This window comes from Nyctibius grandis, chromosome 24, assembly GCF_013368605.1.
Source record: "Nyctibius grandis isolate bNycGra1 chromosome 24, bNycGra1.pri, whole genome shotgun sequence".
Lineage (NCBI taxonomy): Eukaryota > Metazoa > Chordata > Aves > Nyctibiiformes > Nyctibiidae > Nyctibius > Nyctibius grandis.
Genome location: NC_090681.1, coordinates 4,370,336 through 4,383,092, shown reverse-complemented (window position 1 = coordinate 4,383,092; position 12,757 = coordinate 4,370,336). Strand labels below are relative to the sequence as shown.

Sequence of the window (12,757 nt, the reverse complement as noted above, 5' to 3'; positions counted from 1 at the left end):
CCGCGCCCACTGCCCCGCGCCCATTGGCTGTCGCCGCCCGGCCCCGCTTCGCTATTGGGCCGCCTGGCTGTCAGTCAGCTGGCACCGCCCGGCAGCGGGGAGCTCGGCCGGGCCGGCGGCGGGGGGTCCCGGGCAGCCCGGGGAAGCCTCGCTCGGGGCTGGGGGAACGCGGAGCCCCGAGGCGGGGCTGGGGGCTGGGGAAGGCCCCGCCGTGGGGGTACGGAGCGCCCCCCCCGGGTGCCCCCCCCACGCCGTCACTCGTGTCCCGACCTCGAGGCGGGGCGGGGGGCGGACGCGGCGGGGCGGTGCCGTCGACCGCCGCTAGGGGGCAGCACGGCGCCGCCCGCGCGAGCCGCACCGTTCGGCCCCTTTAAGGCAGGCGGCGGCCGGAAGTGCTGGCGGCCGAGGCCGCGGCGCCTACTGCGCATGCTCCCTCCTGCCCGGCCCGCTCCCCCCCTCCCCGCTCCCCCCTCCCCTCTCCCTTCTCTCAGCCCCCGGACTCGGCCGCTCGGCGACGGTAAGGGCCGGGCCGGGCCGGCGCCGCGCTACGGGAGCCGGGAGGGGCCAGACGGCGGCGGGGCGGGGCGGGGCAGGGCGGGAAGGGGAGGGGGCGTCCCAGCGCGCGCCGCCGTACGTGCCGCCGCCGTGAGGGCGGACGTCGCGCGCCGCGGGGGGGGGGGGGCCCGCGCCGCTGCGTCCGCCCGCGGGGGGGGGGGGGGGGGCGGGGGGGGTAAGGCCACACCCCTCCCCCGGGCGGCCCCGCCCCGCCGCCACCGCGCGCCGCCGCGGGGGGGGGCCCCGCGCCTCCCCCCCCCGCCCTTGACCCCTGACCCCGACGGCGGGGGGGTGGCTGCGGCCTTGTGGGGGGGGGCGCTGACCTCTGACCCCTCGCCTCGGTGACCCGCGGCCTCCGGGGTGGCCTCCGCCCGCCGCGGGGGGGTGCCGAGGCCTCCCCTGGGCCTAGCGAGGGCCAGCGGCGCTCACCGGGGCTGGGGTGCTCCCGTGGTGGTGGGGGGGAGCCTCCCCCGTGCGGCCCGGGGGGGCCCCACCGGCCGGGCACCCTGCCCGGCCTTCGTCTGCAGCCCCCCCCGCGCCACCAGGCGTGGCCTGGCCCCCCCCCGGTGCGGCCCTGAGCCGGTCACCGTTGGAGTTTCTCATGCCGGACATCCCGAGGAGGCCGCGGCCCCACGGGGGGTCCCGGGGGAGCAGCACCGGGGAGCGCTGCCCCAGGCCCCGGTGGGGGAGGGTCTGGCCTGCCCGGGGTGCCCTGAGCGGGCGAGGACGGGGCCGAGGCGCAGTGACTGCGGGGGGTGCGTCCCCAGTGACTCTCCTCACCACGACCCCACTGTGGGAGCCCACCATCACCTGCCCTGGGGCCCTGTCCCTGCACCAGCGCTGTGCCAGAAGCTTTTAAACCCCGGGGAGGGGGATCCTGACCCACGGGGGCTGATTCCAGCCCCAAAACAGCTTCAGTCCCTCCCTGCGTGGCGATAGGAACAGCCCGTGCGAGCGCGGCGCTGCTCGGGGACCCCCTGCCAGCATCTCCTGCGGCACCGCACCTCTGTCACCCCGAACACCGGCTTCTCCGCAGCCCGACTGCGGTGGGAAGGGTCAGTGCCAGGCACAGGGTCCTGGTAGCGAGGGATCGGAGCATCCCAAGGGCGGCTGAAAGCGCTGCCAGCCCCGGAGGGGGAGAAGCTCCGTCTTGGAAACCTTCTTGTGCTCTTGCCGAAAGCCACAGTGCGGGTTGGCTCGGCTGGGGAGAGCCGCTGGCTGCTGCTGACATGAGTGAGATGGCACCGGGGGGATCTGCCTCGTCGGGTGCGATGTTACCAGCACCCGAGAGGGGAGGAGAAATCCTCGTGTGTGTTGACAGGCACTTGCCATCTCTGGTGATGAATTTAAAACGCCTGGTGCCCTCTTTGGAGCCAGAGCTTTGCTCTGCCGGCCCCTCCAGCCCGGCCTTTGCTGCGGTGGGACTGGGCAATCATGCTTACACACGGCTGCCTGCCCTGCTCCCTGCACGGGCAGCGGTGCTGCCGCCGTACAGCCCTGCCTCTGCTTTGCCCTCTGCAGCACCGCGGCACCTCGCCACCGCCGGGCTTCATGTGAGAGATGGCGAATGCCGAAGTGAGCGTCCCTGTGGGTGATGTGGTGGTTGTACCAAGTGACGGAAACGAAGGGGAGAACCCGGAGGATACCAAAACCCAAGTGATCCTGCAGCTCCAGCCGGTGCAGCAAGGGTGAGTTGGACGGTACTGGTGTGTCCGGGAGGTGTGGGGTGGGGTGTGGGGGTTGGGGGGGGGCCCGTAGGTTTTTGGTGGTGTGGGGACCAAGCGTCGCTGCGTTTTGCAGGTCTGCGTCGGTTTTGTGCCACGCAAGGTTGAGAGAAAAATACAACGCAAAAAAGCTTTTGTGTGTGTCGCTGTCACGGGGCCTCCGAGGACTGAAATTGTCCTGCAGGGACATGCCCGTGTGATGCTGTCTCTGGATCACGGCAGCCTGGCGATGGCTGTGGCAGCGGGGCAAGCGGTGAGGTGGTCACGGTGCTGCTGCAGCCACGTGTCCTCCCGGTCTCCCTCTTCCCTCTCCAGCCCCAGGGTGGGTTTTTGCCACACAGCAGCTGGTCTGTGCCCGTGTGTCCAGATCCACATGTGCCAGCTTTCCCTTGAAATCATCCTCCTCTAAAATACACCGAAGCCGGGATGTTGGAGAGAGAATTTTGTGGTACCCCTGGCAGCTGCTGCAGAGAAGTGGCTGCCACCAGGCACTTCACCTTAACTCTGGATCAATCAGATTCATAAATATAGTGGCTCCAGTTTGATAACATTCGCAGAGCAGGGTGGCTGGGGGCCTGACAGTGACTCTTCCCTGCGTGATCCCTCGTGCCGCAGCATCACGCAGGGCTGGAAGGGAAATCCTGGGGCATTGAGCTCTGCTTCCTGTTGTCGTGGGTAACTGCCTGTGTCAGAAAGCAGAGGAGAAGGCACAGGGAAGCGCTGCAGAGCAGCTTCAGTGGCGATGCGGAGGGTGCGATGACAGGACTGGGAACGCCTCTGCGTGTTTCGGTCCTTGGGATTATTATCGTATTTTGTACATGCCAAAAAAATGCCTGTGATTGAAGCTGTATCAAACACAATCCACGTCCCTGGAGGACAGGCAAGAAAGAAACAAACCGAATTTGTAACCCCGTGCTGTGAATCTTAATTTCCGACGATTTATATAGTTTGTTTATGGATGGATGCTTCCACAACAGGATTTACCAAGAGGGCTCCGAGGCCAGCGCCGCCGTAGTGGCCGTCGAAACCCACACCATCCACAAGCTAGAAGAAGGGATCGGTGAGTTCCCGCTTGGCGTGGGCAGAATCCCCTCCTCTGCAGGGCTGGTGGTCGCTGAGCTGGTGGCTGGGGTTCGCTGGGCTTCCTTCTGGCTCTGCCCCTGCAGATGCCTGTTTCCCAGGCATGGATGTGGGTGCAGGGTCTGGGCATGGTCTGGAATAAGAGTCTGCTGTTACTGCTTGGTCTCAAAAATCCTGGGACTGAGATCCTGGCTCTCCTGCAGTGAATGGTAAGGGCTCTGCTGAGGTCCAGGGGAGCTGAGGTTTCACCCTGGTCTTGGTGTGCAGACAGGAGCAGGCAGGAATGCTGGTTCTGAGGATGGCGGTTGTGTCTGCGCTGGCTGGAGCATCAGGCTCTGATTGCTGGTTCTTTGCTGAATGAATAGCCCGATGGTTTGGGTTGGATGTTCAGAAGAACCGAGCAGGTTGGCTCTGAGTGCTCCCTGTATGTGGGAAAAGGCTCCTGTCATTAGGTGCTGTCACTAGATTGTGACTAGTGTTCTGCTTCCTGTGTGGGTCTTTTGGCAGTATAAGCAGAAACTCTGTGTGTGAAGAGAATATATTATCAGTAAATATCTGCCGCTAAAGAGATACCAGAGCTCCAAGAAGTCTGAGAGATATCTCTGCTTCAAATTATAAAGCATTTTGTTTCCACAAAGATTATTCTCATTGACTCCCCGCCTCTTACAGATGTGTTGGATTTCTGATCTCACGTTCTCTGATAGTTGAGCTTCATTTTGAGTGTTGCTGTGTTAAAAACCAGATGCCAGTTGCTGTTAGAGGGAGTAATTGGAGAAGACTGGGAGAGGACTGATCCTGAAACTGGGATCGGCCCTTTTGGTTTCCTGAGTGTAGGTCTCACAACCTGTGAGCTTTCAGCTCCCGCCTTATGAGATTGGTGCCTCTTGGGTGGAAAGTTTCATTTTTCCCCGTTCCTCCCTCAGACCCCAGCACCATTGAGACGAACGAGGAAATCGAGATCGCCTATCCCATCACCTGCGGGGAGAGCAAAGCCATCCTGCTCTGGAAGAAGTTTGTCTGTCCGGGAATTAATGTCAAGTGTGTAAAGGTAAGGGAGTTTTCCCAGCCGATTCCTTCTCTGCTCTCAAGGTCTGGTGCTTGACCTCCACAGGACTTCCTTACTTTCTGTGTTTCATCTGAGCCTGATCCTGGAGCCGAGTGACCTCACCTTTGCAGCGTGCTGGATTATTAGTGCTAAAATTGTTTCTAGCATGGGGAGAAGCAGGGGAGGAGTGGGTTAAGGAGTGAAGGCCTATCACCCACCTTGTATTTCAGTGCTGTTCCTGATTACCTTTTAAATCAGAGTCATATTTGGCACTTGACGAGGGACTCGGAGCTGAAGGCAAGCAGGGGATGCGTACTGAGATCTGCCAGAGCTTTTCTTCTTTGTCCCTTTCCCTTGATGTCCTCATACTCTGCTCCTGTCACTTCCTCAGTGAAACAGGTTGCATCAAGAAGAGAAATCTTGCTGTTACCTTTCTCCACTTGAGAGTGTGCTAACGGAACAGCCGATGCGCTGAGGCCGAGTCCCCGTGCCCTGCTGCAGCGAGAGCGCTCTGTTGCTGACCCTCAACAGGAACTGTCTTAGTCACTGGAGCAGGACAGAGCAGATGCCTGAGGGAATACCTGTGTCAGCTCGATGTTGCTCGGCTATTTAATGTGACAGGAGTCTCCCGTAATGATCTCTGAGATGACTGTACACATTCACAGAAGGAGCTAATTTGGCTCGTGCTTCGTACGAAAGCCTTCAGGGCTGTTCTTGGCTTGAGCTGTGTGGTTCAAACGGCAGGTCATCCCCGCAAACATATCTGTCCTGGAGTTATAAGCATTGCTGTGCTGAGGGGATCAAAGCTGGTAGGGGTTTGAGAAGCAGCTCCTCGTTCTGGGTAGAAATGGGGGCTTAGATGAGCTGTGGACTGGCTGTGTTAGATGTCCCAATACAGTCATAGAATCACAGAGTGGTTTGGGTTGGAAGGGACCTTAAAGGTCATCTAGTCCCAACCCCCCTGCCACGGGCAGGGACACCTTCCACCAGACCAGGTTGCTTCAAGCCCCATCCAACCTGGCCTTGAACACTGCCAGGGAGGGGGCAGCCACAGCTTCTCTGGGCAACCTGGGCCAGGGTCTCACCACCCTCATGGGAAAGTATTTCTTCCTAATATCTAATCCAAATCTCCCCTCTTTCAGTTTAAAAACCATTCACCGTCGTCCTATCACTCCATGCCCTTGTAAAAAGTCCCTCTCCAGCTTTCCTGTAGGCCAGTCTTACGAAGTGATGTGACCCTGTTTGCTGATCCTTTGTTTTATCTTGTTACCAGTTCAACGACCAACTGATCAGCCCGAAGCATTTTGTTCACCTGGCTGGGAAGTCTACCCTCAAGGACTGGAAGAGAGCCATTCGCCTCGGAGGAATCATGCTGAGGTATTTGACTTGCCTACCGCTGTGTCCAGCTTCAGGGCTTCCACTGCTGCAGCTGCAGCATCCCAAGCAGGCGTTTTGTCTGCTTTGCAGTCCCCGGGAGATCTCTCGGAAGCTCACAGTACCTGGCCAGCAGCCTGCAGGGATCCTGGCCCCGTGGTCTGAGGGGCAGGATTCCTCATCCTGTGCAGAAGTGGCCTCGCCTGGGGGACCTGGTACTTGGTCAGGGTGGAACAGGACTGGAGCTCTGTATGTGAAGCTGGGGAATGGCTTGTATTTGCCATTTGGAAGCCCTGCAGGAGATGTTTTGTGTGCAGAGCGGTGCTGGGTCTCCCTTTTTCCATCCTTCTCGTGGCCGTAGCATTCGTATGTGGAATACTCCCTTTTGTCTCCAGGCTGTGATTTAAGCTGAGCCTGGTTCTCTCCCCACTCCCTGCACAGGAAGATGATGGATTCAGGGCAAATCGACTTCTACCAGCACGACAAAGTTTGCACCAACACTTGTCGAAGCACCAAATTTGATCTCCTGATCAGCAGCGCCAGAGCACCGGTGCCGGGGCAGCAGAGCGTGGTGCAGACTCCTACATCAGCTGACGGTAGGAAACCAGTTGGCAATGCCACCAAAGTGTCCCTCTGACACTCCTCTCCCTCCCTGGGCTCATCAGTTCGGGTTGACCTCCCCACACACACACTTCACGCCTTCTCCCCAGGCGCAGCAGGGCAGTCCCACCGTTCAGGAGACTGCTCTGGTTTCTGGGAAGGAATATGGTTCTTGTGTCTGTTCAGAGAGGTCTCAGCAACCTCTGTCAGGGAGCTCTGCTCCGCGGGAAGGCGAGGGCTGGAGAGCAGCTGGTGTGAAGTGACTAGAGGCAGCCTTGGGGAGGCTCACCTTGAAGGGATCCCTGTTCTGGGGTCACCACGTGAGCAGACACCTGAGAGCTTGTACGGTGTTTCCTGATGTCCTCTTGGAGGGTCTATTACAAAGGCATGAGATGGGCTGATACTCAAAAATTAACCTAGGCGTGCTGACCTGGGCCGGAGCAGCCTGCTCCACATCACCGGGACATCCATGAACCCCAGTTCATGATGGCTGGACACGGTTTGGTTGTCATTCCGACTGCAAATTCTCAGCAAATCCCATGCTTCAGAGCACAAAGTGAGCTCTTTGCTGAGGTTAAGGGAGAAGACTGCTCCCAACCGTACCGCCTCGTTCAGCTGGGCAGGTTACCTTTCTCTAAGACCCTGGGTGGGTGAGGTGGCAGAGTTGTCCTTAGGCTAAGGACAATCTCCTGGAAAGCACCATGGCCACGTGGTAAAACCTTACAGTGGCTGCACCTTGGCTTAGTCCCAAATTTGATCTAGAAACTTAGGATTGAGTCAGATCCGTTTCCCTTCTATAAACCAGCTTGGACCCTGACCCTGTTATTTCCTGAGAGGTTTAGGGCACGTCTAGGGTGCAGAGCTCCCTGTTGATGATGCAAGGGGAGCAGGGTGGCTGGGCTGAGACTTAGTTCTTTCCTTCTTTATTCTGATCTCTTTCTGCTCCTTTTATGCCAGGACTCCAGTTTGCTTTCTGGAGGGCACATGGTTTTCCCTCCAGAAGCCACAATCCCAATCCCAGTTCCAATGAGAAACAGTGATATTTGCTTTTAGCTCATTTGGTTGCAAGAAGCGAGGCACAACCAACCTGACCACGAGAGTGAAAAAGAGCCTGGGAGGGGTGGAAAGCAGAGCAGGGATTCAGGGCTGGCACTCCGGCTGCCGCAGAGAGAGCTGACGTTGTCTCTCTGGCAGGGAGCATCACCCAGATCGCGCTGTCGGAGGAGAGCATGGAGGAGGGGATTGAGTGGAACTCGGCTCTGACGGCGGCCGTCACCATGGCCACTGAGGAAGGCATGAAAAAGGACACGGATGAGATCTCGGGTAAGCTCAGGCTCCTTGTTGGGTGTTTTCTTCCTCTCTCCTCGCCTGTTACATGTTGGAGACTGAAATCTTGAAAATAAGGAGAGTTTAGGCAATGACAGAGCTGTCCCCCAGCCCCTTGGCTACAGCATTGCCCAGGCGTGCAGCCTCCCTGCCAAAGGGAGCTCCTCACCGCTGCAGGCGACTGCAGCCCTGGCCTTGGGGCTGATGGATGATCCCCCACATCAGTTGCCACTAGTTACAGCAAGGGGCTATTTTTTTTTTATTCACTCTAAGGATATAAACGTCTGCCAGCCTGGAGCTAGACTGAAACCATTGGGAGCAGTGTCTTGTTAGTACCCCCGTGTTAGTACCCCATCAGCTCTCTTGGCTGTGTCTGCTTGCGGTGCCTTCCCTTCCCCCTTAGGATCAGTAGGAAAGCTTAGGCAGGATTTCCTCAAAGAAGAGGAGTGAAGATGTGAAATGTTGCCTTGGAATTCACGGTGCTGCTTGAAAACACGTTACTGATTTGCTGCCTGCATCTGTTTCGCTTCTTTTGGGGTTTTGTTTGCATGTCACATCCACCCCAATGGCCAAATTAGAAGTCGTCTTGCAAAGTTAACTCTTGCCTGAAAGGTTTAAGGTGGCCTTGTGGGGAAAACCACCAAGTGCTTGTGCACGTTGACTTCTTTTTCCCTCTCCTTGTGCCAGAGGACACGCTGATGTTCTGGAAAGGAATAGCTGATGTGGGGCTGATGGAAGAGGTTGTGTGCAACATCCAGAAGGAGATAGAAGAAGTCCTGAGAGGTGTTCAGCAAAGGTTGGGTCAGTCTCCCTTCCAGATGACAGGTAGGTTGTGAGCCACAGCCTCTGGCTCTGCGGTGGCGAAGGATGCTCAAAAGGGCAGCTGCAGGCAAAAACAAAGGGACAAGGCTCCATCCCCACCATTTAAAGGTGTTGAGTCAGGGCGGTGAGTGAGTTCCTGCTCATTAGCTGAGCTGTGGGAGCTCAGGCTGGGTGTGGTGTCAGCCTGCTCGACTGTGAAATGCATTCACTTAAACCACTGTGGGGCACGAGGACACAACGTGCCACCCTGTTCCCTCCGCAAAATAATCTTGGCAGCTTGCTGAGACCATCGGGCAACTGTCCTCAGCTCCCGGTCGCATGAGAGCCTGCCCAGATCCACTGCTTGGACCAGAGTTATTCAAACACTTTTCTCTGTGACAGTACAGGCTTAAACAGATCCTGCCCCCTCGCTTCTCCTTCTGTCTTCACTTGTGCCAGAAAACCTGGTTTTGGGGGCTGAACCAGCTGAGGGAACTGATCTGGGTTAAAAATAACTCCCCTTTTCAGGGTTATTTTTAACTTGGATCAGTTCCCTAATCCGGGTGAGCACAGGGTTTGAGAGCACCTCTCGTTGATGCTCTTGCTGAGAGAACACATCCGTGTAGCCACAAACTTCATTTTACCCAGGATATTTTTTATTTTTTTCTAATTTAGCTTTGGGCTGGCGGATCTTTGTGTCTGGTAGGTGGCAGCTTTGGGAAGCTGGGAGGAGATTGAAGTCAGTGGATTATAACAGAAATTTTGCACAGCTTTCAGCAGAGCTGGCATGTTAATGCCACTGTCAGCAGCATGGGGTGATGATTTGTAGGTGGAGAGCTCGTTTGTATCTCTGTGATTGCAAATTATGCTTTTATTTGCAGCAATTTTGAGCTGCTTGGGTGACACATCTCTGTTTCATTTTCTTTATCATGTGAATGGGATTATTTAGTCCTTGGATGTCAGCAGGATGAGGGAGCTGGGTCTGCCCTTGTCAGCCAGCCCTTCTGGAAGAACAAAGACAGTTTTACAAAAAGCAGCAGAACATTTTTGGTGTCATAGGAGCATCTTTTGAGCACCTGAGTGAGTCCCACCAGTGGGACTAGGCACTCATCCCCGTGCATTTTCCATGCAGATGCTGCAGTCTTGAACAACGTTGCCCACACGTTTGGCCTCATGGACACGGTCAAGAAGGTTCTGGACAACAGGAAAAACCAGACAGAGCAAGGAGAGGAGCAGTTTCTTTACACGCTGGCAGGTACAGTCAGCGCCTAGTAAGGCTTCTCATCCTCCTCCTGCCCTTGGGAACTGATGTGAATCCCCTTCGACATATGAACCGTGTTTGGGTTGTTGCTCAATACGTGCTGCCCCAAAACAAACGCATCCCAATCCCTTTTCCATCCCAGGGCTTGAGTGGAGTTTCCCCTCTCCTTCGCCTCGCAGTCAGCAGTCGCTTGGGGCGTTTGGCAGCCCAAAGTCTCTGCCCTGTGCTGCAGCCGGGGTGCTGGGGGTGCGAGTCCAGTTCAGTCGGTGTTAGGTGCTGCTAGCCAAGGGCTGCGCCGCAGTCGTCTGAGCTGCAGGCAGTGCCGTGCTGTGCCCGAGCTAATAAGCTTTTCTCCGTGTAACGAGGTGCTGAGTTGTCTGCTTGTCTTGGCGTGGAGCTATCAGGTGTCCTGCACGGCTTCCCCTGAGCTGACCTGGATTCCCTGGTGCTGCTTGCTGGATGTGTGTCCCCTCCTCACTGTGTCCTGTAGGACCTGTTCTTATCTGGGATGTCCTAGTCCCCTACTGCCCTGGATAAATGAGATGACTGTGCTACTTCTGACTTCCAGTGTTCACACAGACAAGGGTTGAGGGAGATGTTTGATTAACCCAGGCAGTCCTGCTCCCTATCCCCAGTACAGGTGCTTGGGTTGGCTCCTCGGGAGGGGACCCAGTCAAGCTCAGGAAGCAGTTCCTACTGTCTGGAAGGGCTTGTGCACTCCTCTTGTAGGTGGGTCTGCTTGGGGAGTGGAAATGCCCATCTTCTCATCAGTGGGAAGATAATGGAAACAGCAAACTGGTGTAGAGCATTGCCTGTTCCTCACCCGGGTGCTGACAGCCAGCCAAAGCAGGCTGAGCGGGTGCAGAATATTGACCGGGTCAATGTGGGTGGCCTTTTCCTTCAGTGCAGTTTGATCTTGAGTAAAATGCTAAGATCACGCTCAACTGGGTGGTTAGGGAGGCCTCCTGTCACAAACACGGGGTGTAACGGTTGGTTGTGGAGCCCGTGAGTCCCAAGGAGCTCCTGCAGCGTGGTGGCCCCAGCCCCACGCGCTGCTTCGCCGTTCTCTTTGCAGACCTGGAGCGGCAACTGGAAGAGCAGAAGAAACTTGCCAAGGACCAGAAGGCGAAATCCCAAACCATCCAGAACGTGGTGCTGATGCCTGTCAGCGCTCCCAAGCCCCCCAAGAGACCCCGCCTGCAGCGCCCAGCCTCCGCCACCGTCCTCAGCCCCTCCACCCCCATCCAGCAGCCTCAGTTCACGGTCATCTCACCCATCGCTATCGCACCCGTCGGACAGCAGTTCTCTGTGGGCAACATCCCAGTGGCAACTATTAGCCAAGGCTCCAGCCCGGTGACTGTCCATACCTTGCCGTCTGGCTCCCAGCTCTTCCGATACGCCACCGTGGTGTCCTCCTCCAAAACCAGCTCCTCCGACACGGTCACCCTCCACCCGTCCTCCAGCCTGGCACTGCTGAGCTCGGCGGCCATGCAGGACAGCGGTGCTCTGGCGAACGTGGCCACCGTGGTCAACCCCGTGGAACTGGTGGCCATGGAGTCAGGTCTCACTTCCACCATCCAAGCTGTAGAGGGGACCTCAGACGACGGGCAAACCATCATAGAGATTGACCCGGCGCCGGATCCCGAAGCGGACACGGATGAGTCGGAGGGGAAAGCTGTGATCCTGGAGACGGAGCTGAGGACTGAGGAGAAAGTGGTGGGAGATGTGGAGGACCATCAGCACCAGGTCCATAACGTGGAGATTGTGGTCTTGGAGGACTAGTGGGGAAAGCAAACGTCAGTTTGGGGAAGAGTTGGGAATTTGTTTTATTTTGGGCTTTTTTGTTAAGCATCTTTTCCAGCCACCCCATGTTTCCATGGATATTTTCATTGTACTGTATATAATTATATATATAATTTTTTTTTTTTTTTAAAAACAAAAAAGCTGGAGAAACACGTGAGACCTGGAAAAGGCTCCGTCTCCGTGGAGCACTGAACAACACCGCCTGTTTGCAGGGTCAAGGAGAGACTGGATCTCTGCTGAACAACCCAACTGGGAGGAACTGGACGAGGGCTCCCGGCGCCGAGAGCGCGCCGTGGCCCAGCCCTGCGCGTGGTGCTTCTGCTCCGGGCCTGCCCTGGCCCCTGTTATTTTATTTCACAGAGAGACAATAACCAGTGGCTGGATGGGACTGTGGGAAGGGGTGACGGCTTTGGGGTGGAACAGGTACCTCATTTGTATTTTTATTTTCTCCCAGGGAAGGGAATTCTGTCGGACTCTTCACTGTCACCTCAACTGGGATTTTTTTTAATTATTATTCTTGCTTTGGGGAAGACGACAGTAACCCTGACTTTACTGTCCATATCCTCCTCCACACAAATTGTTTTTATATCTCTGTTTTTTGGTATTTGTTTGCTCTCTCCCTTCCCTCATCCAGATTTCCCAGTTGCAAAGCCCTGAGACCTTCTCTCGCCGCTCTCGGGGTCCCTGCATCCCCATCCCACCTCTCCCCGTAGCACTTTTCCCCCGTCCCTTTCCCCGCCGGGCCAGGCTCAGTGTTGCAAACGTCGCTTGGAAACTCCGAGATCACTTCAACCTTTTGCATAAAAATGTCAACTCGAGCTTAAAACCACAGCGTCCCCCTCCGCTGCTCAGCGCCGCAGGGACGTTTCGGGGTGTACAAAGCATGTCGTGCTTTTGCTTTCCGGGAGAGCCGGACTCCGGATCGGGGCAGCTTCTGTTTACACCGTGTGCTGAGGCTGCTCCTTGCTTGTTGCTATTTGTTTGGTGGTTTTATTTTTGTATTTTTCTTCTTCCTATAATCTCTTGGCAGGATTAGGACTGGCACGTTGCTGAAATAATGTACGCTCCCCTGTTTTCCCTCTTTCTTTCCTCCTTTTTTTTTTCTCCCCCCTCCATGGTCGGGGTCCCGGTGGGCTCCGCCGCGGTGGGAAGATGGAAGGAGGGGAAGCAGCGGGTGCTGCAGAGGTT

The 12,757-nt window shown here is 56.8% G+C and overlaps 1 protein-coding gene across 1 annotated transcript; it reads left to right on the top strand.

Annotated features, from left to right (window-relative positions):
- Window positions 1–455: 455 nt before the first annotated feature.
- On the top strand, window positions 456–12,757 carry GMEB1 (glucocorticoid modulatory element binding protein 1). Its single transcript, XM_068417810.1, has 10 exons — window positions 456–517; window positions 2,077–2,243; window positions 3,257–3,339; window positions 4,283–4,407; window positions 5,678–5,781; window positions 6,220–6,374; window positions 7,573–7,701; window positions 8,392–8,529; window positions 9,638–9,760; window positions 10,842–12,757. The coding sequence occupies exons 2-10, from the start codon at window positions 2,116–2,118 to the stop codon at window positions 11,546–11,548; spliced, it is 1,692 nt and encodes a 563-aa protein (XP_068273911.1). The 5' UTR covers window positions 456–517; window positions 2,077–2,115; the 3' UTR covers window positions 11,549–12,757.